The sequence below is a fragment of the Nuphar pumila genome, chromosome 8, assembly GCF_984573655.1.
Source record: "Nuphar pumila chromosome 8, dmNupPumi1.hap1.1, whole genome shotgun sequence".
Classification (NCBI taxonomy): Eukaryota; Viridiplantae; Streptophyta; class Magnoliopsida; order Nymphaeales; family Nymphaeaceae; genus Nuphar; species Nuphar pumila.
In genome coordinates, this window is record NC_143256.1 from 1,693,410 (window position 1) to 1,714,645 (window position 21,236).

At 34.2% G+C, this 21,236-nt stretch overlaps 1 protein-coding gene across 2 annotated transcripts in view; it reads left to right on the forward strand.

Annotated features, from left to right (window-relative positions):
- The window catches only part of BGAL17 (beta-galactosidase 17), a 241,616-nt gene extending 236,675 nt beyond the window's left edge, over window positions 1-4,941 (forward strand). For both annotated transcript variants that reach the window (XM_090015937.1, XM_090015938.1), the window contains one exon: window positions 4,446-4,941. In XM_090015937.1, the coding sequence (XP_089872063.1) occupies window positions 4,446-4,532 (87 nt within the window). In that variant the 3' untranslated portion in view covers window positions 4,533-4,941. The remainder of the gene's footprint in view (window positions 1-4,445) is intronic.
- The last annotated feature ends 16,295 nt before the right edge of the window (window positions 4,942-21,236 follow it).

Sequence of the window (21,236 nt, forward strand, 5' to 3'; positions counted from 1 at the left end):
GTATAGGTGATGGGATCTCTAGGTGGTCTTTCATCAATAGATTGGTGAGAGTAAAGCAGATGAATGATTTCCTCAATATCACTTGAGTCATTTTGATTTGACTCATCATCACTAGAATCATCATCATTGGCTAATAGTTCAAACAAAAAAGAATAATCAACATTTTCATTATATACTTCAGGACTTTCAAAACCACTAAGATTTTCCAAAAAACTCACATTTCTTGAAACATAAAGTTTGTCATTTTTAATGTCATAACATTGAAAACCTTTATGGGTTTCTGAATATCCAAGAAAGGCACAAGGGATGGCCTTTGGCAAAAGCTTATCATTTCTATCTGTAAGGATAAAGCACTTACATCCAAACACCCTTAACCTACTATAATCAGGTTCTTTTTCATATAATTTTTCAAAAGGAGAAATTTTGCCCAAATTTTTCGATGGAATTCTATTTATGAGATATACCGAGGTAAGGGGGCTTCAGCCCAGAGTTTCTTTGGAATGTTTTGCGAAATAAGCAAGATTCTAGTAGTTTCTATAATATGCCTATGCTTCCGTTCGGCTAACCCATTTTGTTGCGGGGTTTTTGGATAAGATTTCTGATGGTGAATACCATAACTTTCAAGATAACTCTTGAATTCATTTGAAAGATATTCACCACCAGAGTCAGACCTAAGAATTTTTAAACTTCTATTAAATTGATTTAAGATCATCATATGAAATATTTTAAAAGTTGAAAAAACTTCATGTTTATGTTTAAAAAAGTATATCCAACAAAACCTAGTGAAATCATCTACGAAAATAACATAATACGAGAATCGTCCTTTAGATATTACAGGAGCAGGTCCTCATACATCAGAATCAACAATTTCAAAGGGTTTTGTCGAAAACATGGATCTTTGAGAAAAAGGTAGACTTTTCATTTTCCCAAGAATACAATCATTACAAACAAAATCTCCTTTACAAAGATGTTTAACAAAGGGCAAATAAGAGATTTTAACAATGTTGGGATGTCCCAGTCTCTTATGCCATACATGAAACAACATTACAAAATTGATTCTTGGGGACTTGAAGAAAGTCAAGGTAGTAGAGGTCGCCTCTCCTAGAGCCTTCCCCAATCAATCTCCCGGACTGGCAATCCTGAATCCAACATTTATCAGAAGTGAATTTTACATCGCAACCATGATCCGAGAGTTGAGAGACCGAAAGTAAATTTAAATTTAGTTTAGGTATAAGACGGATTTTGGGGATAAAAAAATCTTGTTTTTCAAAATTTCCTATTCCTTTAATTTCAAGAGGTGTTCCATACGTCGTTGAGACAAAAGATGGAATAGAATTTTTAGAAAATTCAGAAAGGGAACAAACACTTGGGGTCATATGAAAAGATGCACCGAAGTCTAAAAGCCAAGATATCTTACCGGAAGGTGAAGAGGTAGACATAGCGGCTCCGAAAGTTCCTCCCTTAAGAAGAGGTTGCAAAGCTTCAACAATTTGATGAAGAGAAAGAGACCCACTTGACGATGATGGTCTTTCCTCTTGTTGAGATGTCATGGCCATAGCAAGTATTTTCTTCCATTTGGGGCATATAAGTTTAATATGCCCCGGTTCTTTACAAAAATAACATGTAAGCTTGCTATAATCTTTTTTTACTCCTTGACCAAAAGAGTTTTGATTCTTGAAGTGAGGAGGCTTATAAGTCTTCAAATTGCTCCTCGGTCTTGAAACGGCATTAGCGCCTTTATTTTCTTCATTACTTGAAGTAGCAAGAACACTTGAATTGTTTTTGGTAATGTTCATATGAGTTTCCTCCCCACTAAGCTTTGTAATGACATCTTCAAGAGTGGGGGAAACAAAAGAGGAGAGGAGAGAGAACCGAATTTGCTCGAGCTCGAGTCTAAGCCTATTCAAAAAATAAAAAAAGTGGTCATCTTTCAATTATTTGTATCTAAGCTCAATAGCTTCTCCACTCCATTTAGGCTCAAGCATTGCGAGTTCATCCCATATGGATGATAATTCCGCAAAGTATTCCCTTATAGTCATCTTATTTTGTTCAAGGGTCAAAGCCCTTTTTTGGAGATAATACTTGTGTGACAAGTCTCTTGACGTGTACATTTTCTCTAGATAATGCCAAGCTTCCGATGCTTTCTTGAATTTAATAATATTGGCATTTATCTTTGTTTCCACCGATGAAAAAATCCAAGAAAGAATCTTGAAAATTTTCATTTCCCATTCTTCATGTTTCTTGGAGTTTTCCCCAAGAGCTTTATTCTTCTCTTCTTCGAAAATTTTGATTTCGCCTTCCTCTATCAAAGTAATCTTTGGTTCGGGCTCCGGTATAGAACCAAGAACGTATCCCCATAGACCCTTACCTTTTATTTGAGCTTCCATGTTCCCGCCCCAAACATGATAGTGTGAGCCATTTAATTTGAAGCCAAAAGAGAAATGAGAGTCTTTTTCGCCCATTAGAGAGGATAGAAGTAGAAAATAAGGTGTACCTCAATAAACTTTCACGCCTTCCTTGACAAAAGAGTCTCTCAAAATATTGCCCAAAGAAGATTGTCCACTTCAAACGCCCATAGCTTGAAAGCACGTTTTTTGAGGCACTCAAAAAACACGAACCTCCTTCTTCAACGAGGCTCTGATACCATGTAAAAGTATCTCCAACAAGATACCAAGAACAATATTACAATATTCTTGAAAATAAATGTGAGCACACACGCACAACAAGAACACTTGTGCACAAAGAGCATAATACAAACTCACAAATGCGCAAATGCGAACCCAAAAGTCATAAGTTCCTCTAAAAGAGCTTGGGCTATAATCCCACAAGCTTAAGAATACACAAGGGGAGAGCCCCTTTAAATAGATGAGGTGGAGTCCTTGGAGAGGCTCCACCTCTAGCTGGAGCCCCTTCTAACGGTGACAAATGTGATCGTTGGAAGGGGCCCAACGACTAGATGGTGGGCCCCTCCAAGGTGATTTCCACCTTTTACAAAAAGAAATAAAAAATAAAAATACAAAAGAATAAAAAGGAATAATTACAAAACATATTCTAAAAAGAATATGTGTAAAAAGACTAAACTACCCCTACGGCTAAGCAATTAGAAATATTATATATATATATATATATATAATAAGTAGATACATATACATATATATTACATTGCATGATTGATTACATAATTTAACACAGCTGTGATCTGTGCTGCTGTGATGAAAAATCAGTTCACACATGTTTTGGTCATGCACATTTTTTTAGGGGCTCCTGCAGCTTGATTTCCACTGTTCAAATGCAGTATTATACTCGGGATCTCCTAATAGGGCATTTCCGCTCCAGTAAATGGAGATTAGTTTGGAAGTGGTGGTTGCTTTGCATGGTTGCTTGTGTCGCTTGAAAGGAATGATAGGATCTTCAGGGAAGTTAGCTCACACCCTAAAGCAGTACATCTAAGAATTCAGCTACAGATTCATATTGTGCATCATCATTTTGGGAGGACCAGAATTTATCCTCGATTGGTTGTGCCAGAAAAGGGTCAATAAATTAGATAATGTCTTACTGTTTTTTTCTGCTATGTTGTACTGCATAATTTCTTGTCACACATTGTTCCCCCTTTTCGAATAAAATTTTCTTTTCCTTTGAAAAAAGGACTAAGATTAACTTATGTGAAAAGCCTGAATTGTAAAGGTGCTTTAGTATGATGCATGAGTTTAGGTATGTGTTATAATACTAAACCTATGTGACACAGACTCTTCTAACAGGGCACCGCACCCGTGTCGCACCCTCACCCATGTGGGTGCGACACTTGGACACGGCTTTCTTTGTGTCAGGTGAAGTCAACCACACTGACGTCCATTTCTGTCCAAAAGTATATTTAGTTAACCCTAACCAAGTCCTGTTTATGTATATTATATATAAATACATAAATGCCACACATACATGTAGTGTTAATTTAAAACTATTAAAAATTATATATATATAATCACCCCTGCACCCAAGTTTTTTTAAAGTGACGCATCGCCGCATCCCCATCTGCACCCACATCCGCACCTATGTGACATAGCATTAAACACTTCCTGACCAGTTGCTTCTGCTAGTTACTCTGTGGCATTAAGCATCACTTTTTAGTAGCTCATGATATTTCACATGCGTTTTTCATACATTTATCAGCTAATTCGTGCTCATTAAAGATTTTGTCTGATTTCCAAGTACGATTCATTCTCTTTCACCTATCAGAAAGCATTTGCCAAAGACCACATGGTAAAAGTGAGATTTGTTTGCTGTTTCAGTTTAGATGATATTGTGTTTACGATGTAACATATTTGATTGAAAAAGAATAGAAACTGGTATATTTGTGGTGTAGCTAGATGCTCCACAATGTTTCTTAGAAGTGCGGCTTTTCATTTATGTTGTTTCATCTTGTATGAATTGGCTTGGTGTTTCCTCAGGTTTTGCTGGAGCTTGAGGATGCCAATCCTGAGCAATTGATCACTTTGGTTAGTGAGCCTGATTTTACTTGTGGACCATTGCATTGAACGTCTATGCATTAATCATAATCAAAATGACAACTTGCACAACCTCTAGACAGGCATGTATTGTATATCTAAGTTACCGTGTTTCAAATTCAAAAAGGAGTTTGAGGACTCTGCATGTGTTTGGAGACAAACCCCAACAATTGTTTGCTACCATATATGTAAAGTTGACATCTTCCAACGTTCACTTTATCACAATTACTGGAAGCTTCTAGATACTGCTCCGAGAGATGAAATCTAAGCACTTCTGAAGCTTGTTTTCCATGTAGGAGATGTGTTTCAAAGGACATGAAATTCTTATTGACATGAGAATTGCGCATTTATTGCAACACAATTCAACATTTAAAGAATCGTAATTCCTGTAAAACTTTTATTGTACTTTAGTAATTTGATTTGCCAACCCATTTTTTAAGTTTTTTTCTCTAAACAGAAAAGGCATTTTATTTTTTCTGAAGCTTAAAGGTATTTCATTTTAATCGTCTAAAGGAATGAATGGAAAGTGTTCAAAAAAAATTTGATGGTGCCGAGTCCCAAATTTGTTGTGCAAATTGTATTCGACCATATTTAGAATCAACATGGCAATTTCATATATATACCCAAATTGAATGTCACTGAAACAGATTTTAATTCATGTAATAAGCACGAATATGTCCAAATAAGGCCTAATCTTTGCAACATGAGCGTGGGATACCAAATTCATGTTCTAAGATTGAGGAGTCATAGTGTCTGGGTTCAGCTAAGACAAACTATGAAGACCGAACTTGCCCAGTCAAGCACGGCTAGACTGTCAGTTAAAAATAATAATAATCTAATTATGCTGAAAAACAGGTGAAGCATTCACGTGTGCCAGATCAACAGAAAAAAGATTTCTATGACATGAGTGCATGCCTATTCAGATAGGCCACTGTATGTATACCGTCATGCCTTGTGAACTTTCATTTATAAGTGCCTGCATACAAGGTTTCACATCTCACGTGTGCATATTATAATCAGCTATCTATATATGAACAAAATCATGTTTACGGTATGCATTCATATGCAGAATCTCACTCAATACCATAAGCATTCTCATATTTGTATAAATCTTTAAGGCAATGACGATGTTCATGTAGATTTTTTTTTCTTTTAATTATGCAAGCACGTGGCACCCAATTCATTAACAAAAATATTTAAGCATATGTGCATCATTGCATCCAAATTTCAAGTTCTTGTCTGGGCCAGATTTGCACGTCTTCAACATGACAAATCTGTCTCGATTTAGGGATTTTCAAATAAATCTCTAGATTTATTTATTTTTTCATTGATTTTCATCAAAAATCATGCATGGAAAACCCATCCACATTCAATACCCCACTCGATTCAAGAGAGGAGACTCATACCTTTGCAAAAAATGAAAAAGAATAAGTAGATGGTGGAGATTTTCAAATGGCTGAAGAAGGAGGTCATTCTTTCCCTTTCCCTTTCTCTTTTTTTTCTTAAATAGAGTGAGAGGGAGGTGACCCCCCCCCCCCCCCCCTTCTCTAGCTCTCTCCAAATGGGCTGGAGAATGAGAGTTTCTATCAAGTTTTTAAAATTTTAAAAATTCCCATATTGACTTTTTTTTCAAAACTTATCAATTCTTGTAAAAGTCTTACTCAATGCTTCTCAAACCTTCTTAGGTAAGTAGGAGCACTCTTTTAAGAAGTCCTACTCATCCCTAAACCAATTTTTTGGAATTAATAAAATTTAATTAATTATTAATTATTAATTTATTAAAAATTATTTAAAAGCTTTGAAAAATAGCCAAATTAACCCAGAAGGCTTCTTAACCTTATTAAACTTCAAATTAAAGTTTTTTTATTGAATTTAAAGCTAGAAAAAATGTTGGGCTTAGATTTGGATATAGATCCAGATTCAAAATCCAAACCCATACCCAAAATAAAAATAGATCAAGATCTGGATTAAATCCAAAGTAAAGTAGGTCTTAAATAAGATTCAAATCCATAATAATTTGGATCACATGCATTGGATTCAACCCAATCTAAATCCGAATTCAAACCGACAAACTGCTCTTTTTCAAAGAAACATGATTTTTGGGTCATCTGGAACTCGAATTCAGAAAAGTAAAATACCGTTGCGCTCAAAATTCTGAGACGCATCCAACGACATATTACATGAATATCAAATTCTGAATTTTGCTTAAAAATTACTCAAATTTTATTCGAATTTTGCTTGAATTTAAAAGTCAAAAATAAAACTCTTTCTTACGCCTTGATTGACTCGTTATGACTTTGTCGATATGACCTAGGCCAAGCCTAGACTCAAAAACATCAGTCTAAAAACCAAGCCCCAAACAATTTTTCTCTAAAACTTAGCCAAATTTTCGAAAAACCAGAAAGATGACTAAGTATGAAAATATGTGATATTACATTCTATGCACAAATTATGTCAAGCGTGTGACTGTTGGAGTACCAATTGATGCATGAGGTCGTCACTTGTGATTGGGCTTTTATGCATTTCGTTATTGATTGTTCAAATGAATGTTTTATGTATAAAAATTGGTGACTTTATGAATCTTGAGCACTTCAGATAGTCTTTTTATGGAAAATGACAGTATTGTATGGCAAAAATGACATTTTTCATAATGCCCCATAATTTTTGAAATTCACCTCATGTTCAAATTCACAAATACTAAACTTTTTTAGTCCCTTTTTACCCTTTATACAAGCGAACCTGTTGAGGTTCACACGATATATAGGTATATTGTCTTGATCTTGCAACCTCTCACTAAAAAGTACATTTACATGATTTTGTTGACCTCATGAAGTCTGTATAACCAAATTTGCAAACTTCTTGAAAATAAAATTTGTGTACCATATATAGACGACAATTGTGAGCTACCATATAAATTTTCTTTAAGTAACTGGTCATCAAGGAGGTCCGCAAATGTGTGGCAACATTCACATATTAATGTTTGCAAATGTCCTCGGCCTTCACTCTAGTCAATCTTCGTAAATAAGGTACTACTTTTGCATATATAGTACAACATTCATGAGCTACCATGTGAATCACTTTTAAATAAATAATCTTAAAGGATGTTCTTAAATGTGTGGTGACATTTGCATATAATTTTTCCTAGAAAATCACAAATATGGTGTTACTTTCATAAATTATATACATCATTCACAAAGAGTGCTTGAAAATATAGACATGAGAATTCTCTTCAATGAGATTCACAAATATGTGTTGATATACATTGCAAATATGTGTTGACATGCACAAATTTTTAACATGCGGATTTTTGTACATTCGCATGCTTGTTGAATCATATATAAAGTTATTTTGTTATTTTTTTATTGTTTCTGGAAAGAACCCTAATCTTTTCTCATCTAAAACCTCTAACCATTTTCCCTCTCCTCTTGATGTGATTCTTATGAAATCTTTTTGCTCCATGTTGATGAGGTTGTGGCATCCTTTTTATTAACTTTTTTCTTTTTTTTAGATATGAGCATTTAATATAGCCTTGAAGTATGTGTGTTTGGTTGTTATTGTGTATGTTGTATCTATGTTTTCTTGTGTTTTATTTAATATTTGATACTAGATTTACCATTTATGATGTACTATGTTTAGGGTTTTTTATATATAAAAAAATATTCATAGCTACACAATCCTTAGGTGTGCAACTATAGTGGAATGATGTTAGCAATCCATCATCGCGTGTGATAGATGGCCAACACGCGAAAATGACATAAAAATTCATTTTTGCACTTTTTTGAGCTTTAGCAGTGGTTCTAGACCATCGCTAAAGGTCCTAGTTTTGTTGGGACCTTTAGCGGCGATCAAAATGGTTGCTAACGCCTCCAAGGGATGTGCTCGACATTTATAAAATCCTTTTTTGGTGGCAGTCGAGAACCACTGCTAAAGCTTATTTTTGTGCATTTTTGACATTGTTTCAACATTTTTTATGGGAAAGATGTTGAGTGTCCATCACTCCTGCGATCGATGCTCAACAAACCTCCACTCAAGTTGCACTCTTATGGATTGCACAACTATCTATTTCTCTCTCTAATATTTGTTGGTATTGTAGATGATTCATATTTGTTTGAATTTATGGCTTTGATGTCTCGTAAAACCATATATGTGAAAGTGTTATTGATCTTCTGGTATAGTTATTCTCCTAAAGTAGCTTTGATATAGTCGACGTTATTTAGCGATGACATTTACTTAGTTTCTTGCATCCTTTAGAGAATGTGCATCTATCTCAAGCACCATCAATTGAGCTCAACCCTTTGGTGAGCATCCAACAATCTCAAACAATGGGCGATATGGATGTCCCAAACATTGAGCTCAGTCACATGGAGGGTATGTAGTTGCCCAAATTAATTAGGGATATGAATGATTAATCTTGAAAGTTAGAAATGCATGAAAGCAAAGTAAGTGATAGATATGCTGAATTTTTATTTAGTTTATGCAATTGAGTAGTCAATTAATGGTAGCAGTGATCACATTGACAGTGGAGAATCATATGATATTGATGATGATGTCTATACCATGTCAGCTGAGCTGGACCAAGACACTGATGACATGAGACAAATAATGACAAATGAAAATGATATACAAATGACAATTGAGAAGTTAAAACCTTGGTATATTGTATAAGTTATATGAGCATTTGTTGGATAGTAAAATTGTTTTATATTTTTACACTAATAAAACATGGTCGAATTGATTCTTGTTCAATGAATTTTCATACAATGAAGAGCAATTGAAAATCATTAAAGCGGTGGCATCTCAGTTATATGATGAGTTGCGTAATAAAAAATTTAATGATTGAGAACCTTTCTAATGGCTAATAACATACTCAAATAATCGAAAATTTGCTTTCAACCAAAGGTTTTATCTTCAGCACTCTCATGAGTTTTTGAAAGATCATGCCATCCAGAATAACTATAAAACAAAATTCATGAAGAGATGTAACAGAGTTATTGTTGTATGCATGAGAAAAAACCTATAGACTATGGTTGATTGCCCTAGAAGATCCATTGCACAAAAGTGTGCAAAGCAACATTCTTTCAAGTGAAGAAGTATGAAAGCGAGCATGCATGTAGAGATCATTTGGTAACCTTCTAGTGAAAAATTTGCATTCCAAGTGGATTTATATTGTTATTCATAAATATCTGCATGATAACCCAAAGATGACTCCAAGAGAAATCATGAATGACATCATTCGCGAGGAAGGTGTAGAGGTTACTTATAAACAAGCATGTCATAAAAAAAACACAAAAGATGAACTATATGGTTTATTTAAAGAGTCATTCAGGATGCTTACCGCCTATTTGGATCATTTGATGAAAGTTAATCCCGACATGCTAGGGTACATTCAAATTGATAAGAAATATCGATTTAAGTATTTGTTTTTATCATTTCGTTCATGCATCAATAGGTTTTTGAAAGGATGCCCTCTTGTTTTTATGGTAGATGACACATTCCTAAAAGAAAAATACATGAATATATTGTTGTTGGCCCATAGTATTGATCATTGTGGTGAGATATAAGACCCATAAATTTGTAGGTACCTTAATATAATTGAAAAAAATTTAAATATTGATTATATATGGTTCCTTATCTTTCTAGAATATAGAGTTTTTATAGTAATTAACCAGAATTATTGATTTAGTATTTATTTGTTAAATCTAATCTAATTAGTTTAGAAAAGCTAGTTACTTCTTAATTATGCCTTAAACCATGATTTTATTTAATTACAATATTTATGTAAAGTTTTTAACTTAGCATACTAGAACAAGCTAAAAGGTCCAAAGTAGAAAGAAAGACTTGAAATAGAATGTTTGAAAGAAATATAGCCTTGAAATAAAATTTTGGAAAATATAGCTTTAGAATAGAATTTTGGTAAAATATAACCTCGGAATAGAATTTTGGAAAAATATAGCCTTAAAATAGAATTTAAAAAAAAATTATAATGCCCCAAAATTTTTAACCTTAATTATAGTTCAAATATTGAAATTTTGAGACCAATTTTTTTTTTATAAGTATAAATAAATCAGATCTTATAATGCGGAAACAATTTTTAAAAATGATTAAGACTTTGGGCGTGGTTAAACTAAAGGTAACAATTAAATCAAAATGTATGGGATGTACATATTTCAAACCACGTATAATATAAGACTGAAATATGAAGAGTTTTAATTTCATTTCAAATCAGAGTATGAAAACAATACTTCAGTCTCTACATGATCAAGTACTTCAAACGAAAAGATCATGAATACCAAGATCGCAAGGTAAGAGTGGACCCTCGAGGATGCAGCTCAACCAGCCCTTCGCTCCAACTACTCATCATACTTTACCTGCATTACCTGTCCCCCATAAAACAGGGTCAGACTCGCTAAAGTCTGGTAAAGCAACTCAAACTCAAACTTAAAGAAAACATATCAAGCATTTAAAGGTAAAGCTATATTATTCATCCATCGTCAAGTGATAGACAAGGGAACAACGTCCTATGAGTCATTCATTTCAAGCATTCGAACATAAAGCATTTCATCACTTGATATTCTATTCAACCTAAACTCACGTAATAAAGCATAATCTATATGCATTTAAGTCATCGCATAAATATATATATATATATATATATATATATATATATATATATGCATCTAAAACATTCATATCATTGCATCATTTTCATATGCATTCATAATTCTTATAAACAATAAGTCAAATCACATTTGGCCATTCCAACGTGAAACACACGCGCATACCTTATAAGTAATTTAGTTAGATATTCATGATACACATCAATCATGATACATAGGTGTGATATATTTACTCAAACAATCATAATGCAATCATTTGCAATAAAACTATGTAGGCATGATGCATCATTTACTTAATAAGTCAAAACTAGTCATTTGTAGGCGTGATGTGTCATTCACCTATACGCTAACATAAGCGTCACAATCATAACCTTATATCAAGATCTAAAATCAATAAGGATCTGATTATCGTTTCTTCGTACCCAATCAGATCCTTCTAACTGGGGCATTTTTATAGCCTAAATTCGGTATTTTTCTTTGCCACTAAGCTCAGCCCTAAGCCGGCTCAGTAGCAAAGAATGGCATATGTAAACACCCCAAATTTTCTTTATCCCTGTTCAGACAACCCCCCTCGTGTAGTGTCAACCCTGGTAGGTCAGTGTAGGAGTCAAACCCCAAGTTTGTGTCAGAAAACTATCATTTTACCCACTTTTATTAGGAAAATTACCATTTTACCCCTAGATCATCCCAAACCCTAGTCAGTCGGAGTCAACCAAGCTCAATTGTAAACTCAGAACAATTAGAATGTCAGTCATTTCAAGTTTAATTGAGCTCACAATGAACATACCATTTTTATTTCTGACCATTCCTGCCAAAATGGGATCATTTCTTCATCAATGAGCTCATTTCTCACTCAAATCCAAGCCAATTGTCTTTGAGTCAGTCATTCACAGTCAGTCATATTCTCCGGAGTCTAACTTGAGCTCACCAGAAGTTCAAGTGCTCCAGTTTCAGTTCAAAACCATTTTCAAATAGTAAAATTTTACAAATAGTAAAATTTTACTATTTTACAAATAGTAAAATTTTAAATTTTTCTTTATGGGCATGAACTTTTAATAAATATGATTTAGAAAGCGCCTAATAACTCCCTCTGAGATCTCCTAGATGGACGATCCGAATTCCCCTCAAAAAAATACTTTGATTCTCCTATTAGAATCTATTATTTTTCAATAAATTTTTAGCTTTTTCCAAGTAGCTTTGACCCCTGCCAAAAACCGATTTTCTCAGACCTTTGGAAAAATCTCACTATTTCCTTGTCAGGGTATAGACCAACCCTAATGTGCTATGTTCGTTCAATCCGTAGGCTGTCTGTCAAAACTTTCAACATAAAAGTTATTTCTAACTCTTCCATCTTCCAAAATTTGGAAATTTTTTGGATTGTCCAAGTATTTTTCTCGAAATTATCTTTTCTGTCTGTCAGATTCCAATGTCCGAAAATTCTAGAGATCCAGGTCTATGATAACAGGGTGCTCATTTCCAAACCGTAACCCAAATCCCAAGACTGTCAAAATAAGAAATCTTTCTCTGTTTATCAAAGACATTTTTCCGGAATTCCAGCCATTTTCTTATCTATCTGCTATTTTTCTCATACTTTTTTTTGAAACTTGTTTGTTTACCCTAAATCCTAGTGTCGCCGGATTCAGATCCGACTTGTCGGAGCTGTACAACTACGACCATAGGTCAAAACCAGAATCTATAAAAGGCAAAAATCCTTGGCTTGCTGTCCTCTATCACCCCATAAAATTTGGAAAATTTTTATGGAAGTTTCATATCCGAAATCCAATTTAGAATCAGCATTTTAGGCAAAGTCTTGATTTTTTAGGATTTTTAGCTATTTTCCATATTAAGAAAAAACAAAAAAAAATAAATTTTAGAGCTTCATTATGTGTTTAGGGTTAGTAGAGGTGTTCATGCCAAATTTGACTCAATTCCAAGTTCATTTGTTTTATATGTTAGTTTAATTTTAAATTCAGAGGCGAAAATTAGGCAAAAATCAAGTCAAATTTTATATTTTGTGATATTTTTGCCATTTTAGGGTTTTTATCATGTAAATAAGAATGTCATGTCATATTAGGGTTAATTTCAATGTCATTTGCATTTCACATTTCCCATTTTTGCAAAATTTATTTCAGAAAAACCTGGTTTCAAGGCCATAGTCATGTTATCAGGGGTATTTTGGTCATTTTGACCTCAATTTTGAAATTCCAAACTTTAATTTTCCAAATTTTCATGCATCTCATCATATTTTATCATATTATGTTTGATTTATTTTATTTGATTTTCAAATTTCCAAATTTTACAAAAATTCTTTCAAAAAACCTTGATTTCAAGGTCATGAGGGGTATTTTGCTCATTTTGACCCCAATTTCGAATTTCCAAGTTTATTTTTGAATTGTATTACTTATTTCTTATGTTTATATCAAAGGGGGTATGAATTTGGGTTTATATCTGAATCATATCCGATAATTTCTAATATTTTTGGATAAATTCAGAAAAACCTACATTTATGTGCTAACATGTTTTCTAGTTTTGTAGGAGAATTCAAGAAGAAGATTTAGCTTTTATTCTTTTATTTCAATTCAATGTAAAAAGCAATGTAATATTTGGAATAAGAGTTACTTTTCAACTTAGAATAGGACTGCATTGCATATAGTTTAATTCCTGCAAATTTTTAATATCTGATGTATGATGTATATGCACATTTTCCAAAATCACTATGGTTGACACGAATGGCATGTGCACAAGCTCTTAGAGAGTTTATAAACTTGGTAGAGTTTGTATTTTTGGCCATAGTCAAAATACGAATGAAACCTAGATTTATGATCTTCGTATTAGCCACATTCAGCCTACACTCTTAGGCTAACTTCAAAAAAATGCACTGCATTTCTCAAAACTCAAAAGAATTTTCTCAATTCCTTAATGAATTTCTCTTTCAAATTCATTCATTCATTCATTCAATTTGCATTATTTTCAAATTCATTTTCCAATTATATTTCAGAAAAATCAGTTTTCCCAAAAATTTCTAAGTCTTTCTCTGGATTTGATTTTCTCAGAATTCTGAATTTTCAAATGAGATTTCAAAGTATTTCCCAAGTTCAAATCATGATTTCCCAAAATTTCCACATTCTCAATTTCATTTTCAAATCAAAAATAAAAAATCAATTTTCTCAGATTTCCCATTTTCCTGATAATCCATTTTTCATTTCAAAAATCATTTTCCAATGTAAATTTCTGATTTCCAATGAAATTCAATGATTTCCCCAGGAATTCCATTTTCAAGTACTTTTCCAATCATTTTCCAAGCACATCTCAATTTTCCAAATCAAACATCATATTTCTCAAAAGCTTGCATTATTTTCAAAATTCCATAGCACATGCCTGATTTTCTGTGTATTTTAGAAAAATAGAGCATAATTTAGATATTTGAGTCAAGTTAAAGCACACATTTGATCCTTGGTTCAATTATCTCTGGTAAAAGCGCCAAAAATGGTTAAACCTCGTACCGACAGGCGGATCCCATTCCACGAAATTTTCTCGCAAATTTTCAAAACGGATGCGAGTAATTTTCAAAACCATTTTCAAAACTTTGGTCGAGTTTGACTCGCAGAATCGTTTTTCTCTCTCTCGCAGAGGGAGGGGGGGAAATTTTGTGATGATAACAGAGGGCTCACCAACATATTTTTGCAACATCGACACATGAAATACATTATGAATCTGAGCCAACTGTGGTGGCAAAGCTATTCGGTATGCAGAACTACCAATCCACTCTAAAATCTAAAATGGTCTAACAAACCTTGGACTCAACTTGCCCTTCTTCCCAAAGCGAAAGACACTGCAGGAGGGTGTGGTCGCCCACCTCAAAAGTCAGTGAGCGATTCCTCTTGTCTACATAATACTTCTGTCTACTCTGCACCGCGAGCAACCTTTGATTATTCATCTGCACTTGGTTTGTGTAATGCTAATTAATCTCTGGTGACTATCGCTTGTTCACCAACCTCACTCCAACAACTAGGAGAACGACAAGGCCTCCTGTACAAAGCCTCATATGGGGCCATATGAATACTCATATGGTAGCTACTATTATACACAAACTCTGCAAGTGAAACAAGCCTATCCCACTCTCTGGACCATTCTAAAATACAAGCACGTAGCATATCCTCCAAAATCTGATTGATCGTCTATCTGAGGATGAAAAAATGTGCTAAACTTCAAATTTGTGCCAAACGCACTCTAGAACTGCTTCCAAAATTGAGGGTCACGATCTGATACAAAAGATTCCAGAATGACATGCAAGCGAAAGATCTCATCGATGTACAACTCAGTTAGCTTCTCCAAAGATCTATTTCTGCTAATTAGTAATAAATGAGTTGATTTCGTCAATTTGTCCACAATCACTCATATTGAGTCATTACCTCTACGGGTTCTTGACAGACCAGTGATAAAATCCATCGTGATGTCATCTCACTTCCATTCAAGAATATCCAATGGTTGTAGAAGACCTCCAAGTCTCTGATGTGGGATCTTAATCTGTTGGCAAGTGGGACACCTCGCCATGAACTCTGCTACATCCTTTCTCATGTCGTTCCACCAATAATGCCTCTGAAGATCCTTGAATATCTTGGCACTTTCTGGGTGAATTGAGTATCTCGATCTGTGAGCTTCTACCAATATCTCGACTCTTAAAGTAGGATCTTTAGGAATCCACAATCTCTGCATAAAGTGTATCACACCATCATTATTGCAGCCTCGACTATAAACTTCTCATAATCAGGACTCACTTTCTGAGCAAGAGCGATCCCATCCAAAAAAAATTGTCTAGCAACCAGATTCGCACACACCAACTGACCGAAACTGTCTGCAAATGGCTTATTCTGCAAAAATCCTAGTGCATAGGGGCATTTGAGTTGGGGACCTTCTCAGTACGAGGTAACAAGCCCCACCAGTGTGCCATACACAATTTCATTGCATATCTTTGCAATGAAATTTTATTTAACCACTTATAGACGTCTGGTCGATTTTTCCAAAAATGATGTCTTATGTATTTATTTCTTTTTCTCTTAGTAACCGACCTCCTTCTCCCAATTCTAAAATCGTGGGAGACGTTAATATTGTTTTTTTTTAACTTTCCCCTGCCCATTTCAAGGAGCCTTCCTCTTTACTATTTTAAAACCCCCTCTTAATTGTCGAATTAGTGGAAGGGCCTTTCCAAAGGAAGAAACTATTGGGTTTCCTCTTTGGAAAACCACCCAGCCGTCCCCTTGTTATGATCCCACGATTTCTCCATTTAAGTCCTTAAATGATCTTCATTTAAGTTAAAAAGCACACGAATTTGCCAAATTCGTTTTTTTTTTTTGTAAAAAGTATCCCTGGCACATAAGGGGACTTGAACCGAGGTTCTACTCCCTAAGGGGCAACGAACCCCACCAGTGTGCTATTTTGAATTTTGTTGCATATTCTTGCAACGTTAATTTATTTAACCTTTAGTAAGGTTTTGGCGGAAATTCCAAAAATAACATTTTTGACAAAGAGACACGTCTTTTTTCTAAAATCTGTGTGAGTGTAGTTCTTAGGATTTGAACTCCGGTTGCCTCATCACTAGGCAATACACCTCACCACAACACTGCTTCTCATCTTGTTGCATTATTGGCCATGTTTAATTCTTTTATATACGAATTGATTTTTCGACGAATTTCAATTACGAATTGTATTTTAGATCTTCTGAATCTTCTAACTAGATTTTTGTCTCTTGATCGAAATTCGACCATATTTGGATCCATTAAAATCCAATTGGATTCTAATTGGGTTTCGGATCCATCCAGGATCCGAATCTGTTTGTCGTACTCGAATCCATATACTGGATCCATTCTATCCAGTTTGGATTCAAGATCCATTTGGATCGACTCCATATCATTTTATCATATTTATTTACAAGGATTTTATCCTTTATTTAGTTTGATAATTATCGAAATTTTGATGGTTTTACAATTTGAACCATCATTTTTTACATTTAAGCCAAATAAAAGATGGGATACGCCCGTTCAATGGGTCGAATCCCTCTTTTCGAATGCTAAATCAAATTCTAACCATGTATTCCTTAATTTTTTTATTTATTTGTCATATTCATGTTTATTCAATTCATTAAAACACCAAATTCAAATTCATGGTGTTATTTTCATGTTTTCTTTATTATTTTTCATATTTAGATTAGGTTTTTCATGTTTTATTGATAATATATGGATTTCAATCTCGAGCACGCGGGAACCATGTTATTTTATGTTCAAGTTTCTATCAAAAAAATATGATTGTTTTAGGGTTAAACCGTGAACATGTCAGTGATTTACTATAAAAAATCATATTATTTTGGGTTCTGGAACCCTGTCAAAAAAATAGAAAACTGAATCTTACTTTTTAAACTGTGAAAACGCTAAATAGATTTGGGAATGACTTGCCGAGAAGATATCTCCCTCATCAAAGATTCAATCAACAATCCGTAAGTTGAAGTGTCTTCATCATTATGTGTAGTATTTCTTGTAAATTTTTCAAATTTTTATATATTCGTTTGCTATTTTTCCTTTAATAGAAATCAGAATCGGTTTTCAGAGTTTGTTATGCATTATCTAAACCCTAGATCGACTTGTATCGATCATATCTCCTTCACCGAAGATTTGATTGATGATCCGTAAAAAGGAGTGTTTTCATCTGTGTATCTAATATCATCTGCTAAAAGTTTATAATTTTTTAACATAGTCTGATATATTTATTTACACCCGAAACCGGATGTGTTTATTTCAACTCATTATTTATTCACGAGAATCAAACGTATATTGCTGAAGCGATATTTCCCTAAGTAAACATGATTTTTTAGATCTATAAAAAGGGAAATCTTTGTTTTTGTCTAGTATCTCTCTGTAAATTTTTATGAATTTTCATGATGATTTGATACTTGATTCAGGTCTAACACTGTGATAGGTACGTGCCTATTGGCAAAATCATGTATTTTAGGGTTTTATTTAATTTTCATATTAACATAATGTCAAAAATATATTTTTTTGAATGCAGTTTAATTTTAGGGTTATCAGAACTATCCATGTTGATTTTTATAGATTTTTTATTCATTTGATATATTATTTGATTAAATCATGAAAACAGGGTGCCCGCGGAGTCTCGGTTCGAGTAAAACACTGGCAAAAACTACTATTTTGTGATATTTCGATCTTTTTATAAAAAGTTTCATGTTTTTAATGTTTGATCATATTTATACTCATGCTAGGGTGCTTCACACCCGATTTGGTATTTATTTGAATATATTTGAGCTCTAAATCCAAAGTTTTACAAAAATCTTTTCTAAAACCCTGATTTCAAGGCCATAGTCTTGTTTTTAGGGGCATTTTTATCATTTTCCTCAAAATTTTGAATTGCAAAGTTGTTTATTTTTATTATTTATTCAATTTTATATCATGTTTTATTATGTTTTTCTGAGGAAAACACGGAAAAGGCTTATATCCGGATAAATCCCTCAATTTCAGATATTGTTTGATAAATCCTGAAAAGTTGACATATTTTCATTAACCAGTTTGCTAGTTTTGCATGGATATTCAAGATTGTATTTTCTTTTATTTTCCTTTATTTCAATTCAATTGGTAATGTACATTAATTATAAATTTGAAATAATAATTCACTTTTCCTACTTAGAATAGGGTTGCATTGCATATAGTTTGTTTTTTTATATAAATTCCAATGTGTGATGGGTGATGATTCATGCATATTCAAATTCACAATGGTCGACACGAATGGCACATGCACTAACTTCTAAGGAGTTGATAAGCTCGGTGAGTTTCGTATTTGTGGCCATAGTGAGAATACGAACAAAACCCAGATTTATCATCTTTTTCTAAGCCACAAATAGCATTGTGTATTTCAAAGTTTTTTCTCCTTTTAGAACCAAATGAGATATTATTCAATACATATTTGTGGTCATAGTCAAGGATATGTAGAGAATTTATTTCATCAAAATTCTATAACGCACATAAATTCCTTTTTCAAATGATTTTCACAAATTCTTCAAAAAATACTTTCTCAAATTGCATTTATTCATTCATCTAGGTTAGATTGCATCATGAAAATATTTTATTGGGCCACACGCCCCTTCTTCTAATTTACTTCACAAATTCATCTCAGAGAAATAGATTTTCTCAAAGTTGCTAAATTTTCCTCATAAATCAATTTTCTTTTCTTCAAAAAGGTTCTCTCAACATGGTTCACGATTTTCAAGGTGTCTCCTTTTCCAAATATTTCCAATTATTCCAAGCAAACATCATGTTTTCAAATCTTCATTTTCTAAAATTCATAGCACATGCCAGATTCTTTGTGCATTTTGGAATAAAACACTGATTTAGACAAGTTAAGCAAAGCAAAGCACATGATTGATCATTGGTTTGATTACCCCTCATTATGGTCCCAGAAATGGTTGAACCTCGTACCGACAGGCGAGTCACATTCTTCAGAATTATCCTACATTTTAAAATGGAGGCGAGTTATTTTCAAAATCTTTTTTAAAGGTCAGTTTGACTTGCAAAAGTAAAATTTTGCAATGATAATACACAATCACAAAGATCCATCATTCTTCTTGACAAAAAGAACAGGAGCACCCCTTGGTGAAACACTCGGCCAGATGAAACCTTGCTCCAAAAGTTCTTCTAACTATTTCTTTAACTCTACAAGCTCGGCTGGAGCCATTCAGTATGGTGCTTTAGATATGGGAGTTGTACGAGGCACCAAATCTATCGAGAACTCCACATCTCTTGGTGGCGATAAACCAGGAAAATCTTCTGGAAAGACATTCATGAACTCTTGAACAACTTCCACGAACTCTCGAACAACCTTCATGTCATAAAGAGATGCTTCTTCATGGTTCAATGCAATCAGACTGGCAAGGAACATTTAACCTCTGAGATGTATGAACATAGAGACTCTTAATGAAGATATTACCCTTCCATCACAAGAGGATCAAACAACATAAAACTCAACTAGGGGCTGACCAAGTCTCTTCAACAAGATCATGTGCCCACAACACTCTAAACTGGCAAAGTGCTCACAAAGCCAATCCATTCCAAGAATGACATCAATGCCCATCATCTCAAGAAGGATAAGGTTCGCAGAAAACACACAATCATCAATCATCACTATAACTCTGGGGAGATGCAATCCACAAAATGCCTTTACTCCCAAAGGAGTGGTTATCTCTATACCATGATCCATCTCAACTACTGGAACATCTAGCAACTGAGCAAAATCCTTCTACACAAAGGAGTGTGTTGCACCAGAATCAAACAAAACTCGAGTTGAGAAGCCAGCAATATCAAGGGTACCTTCTATAACTTGATAGCTCAATCTTGCCTCATCTGCGGTAGTCATATACATATGACCCATGGTCTTTCCCTGCCGTTGCTGGGCTGGTTGAGGTTGTTGTTATCGTAGAGCCTGCTAATGCTGAATCTGTGGCGACATCAGCCACTGCTGCAAAGGCTTTGGAGCAGCCACTCGCTGAGGACAAAATCTGATAAAGTGACCCTTTTGGACATAGTGTAAACATGCACCCATCTCTCTAGGACAAGGTTGTGTTGCATGATCTCTCTGACATCTCCAACATCTACCAATAGACTGTCTTTGTTGTCGTTATTGCTGCTTTCTCTTGTACCTCTACTGCTTTTGGTATGGGGCTTGCTTGTAGTTCCCCTTTTGGTTCTTCTAGAATGTCTTCTTGAAGGACTTCTACGAATCCTTCTGTATTCCTGATGATGATGGTGGAGGCTCTACCTTGCTTGTATTCTTCTTTGAAGATCTCAAGTCTTCGTCAATGATGTTGGCCATCTTTATCGCCTCTAATAGTATCTATGGGAACCCAACCAAAGCCTTACTACGCAGTCCATCACAAAGGCCTCATAAGAACTTCAGTGCTTATGCCTTATCTTTCAGAAAGCGTTGGGGCAATATCGCTCCAAATGTCTGAATTTGCTCATATACTCCAACAGGGTCAACCTACCATGTTTAAGCTCCAAAAATTTCTGGGCCTTCTTATCCCTAGCAAAGTCAGGGAAATAAGCCTCCAGGAAGATCA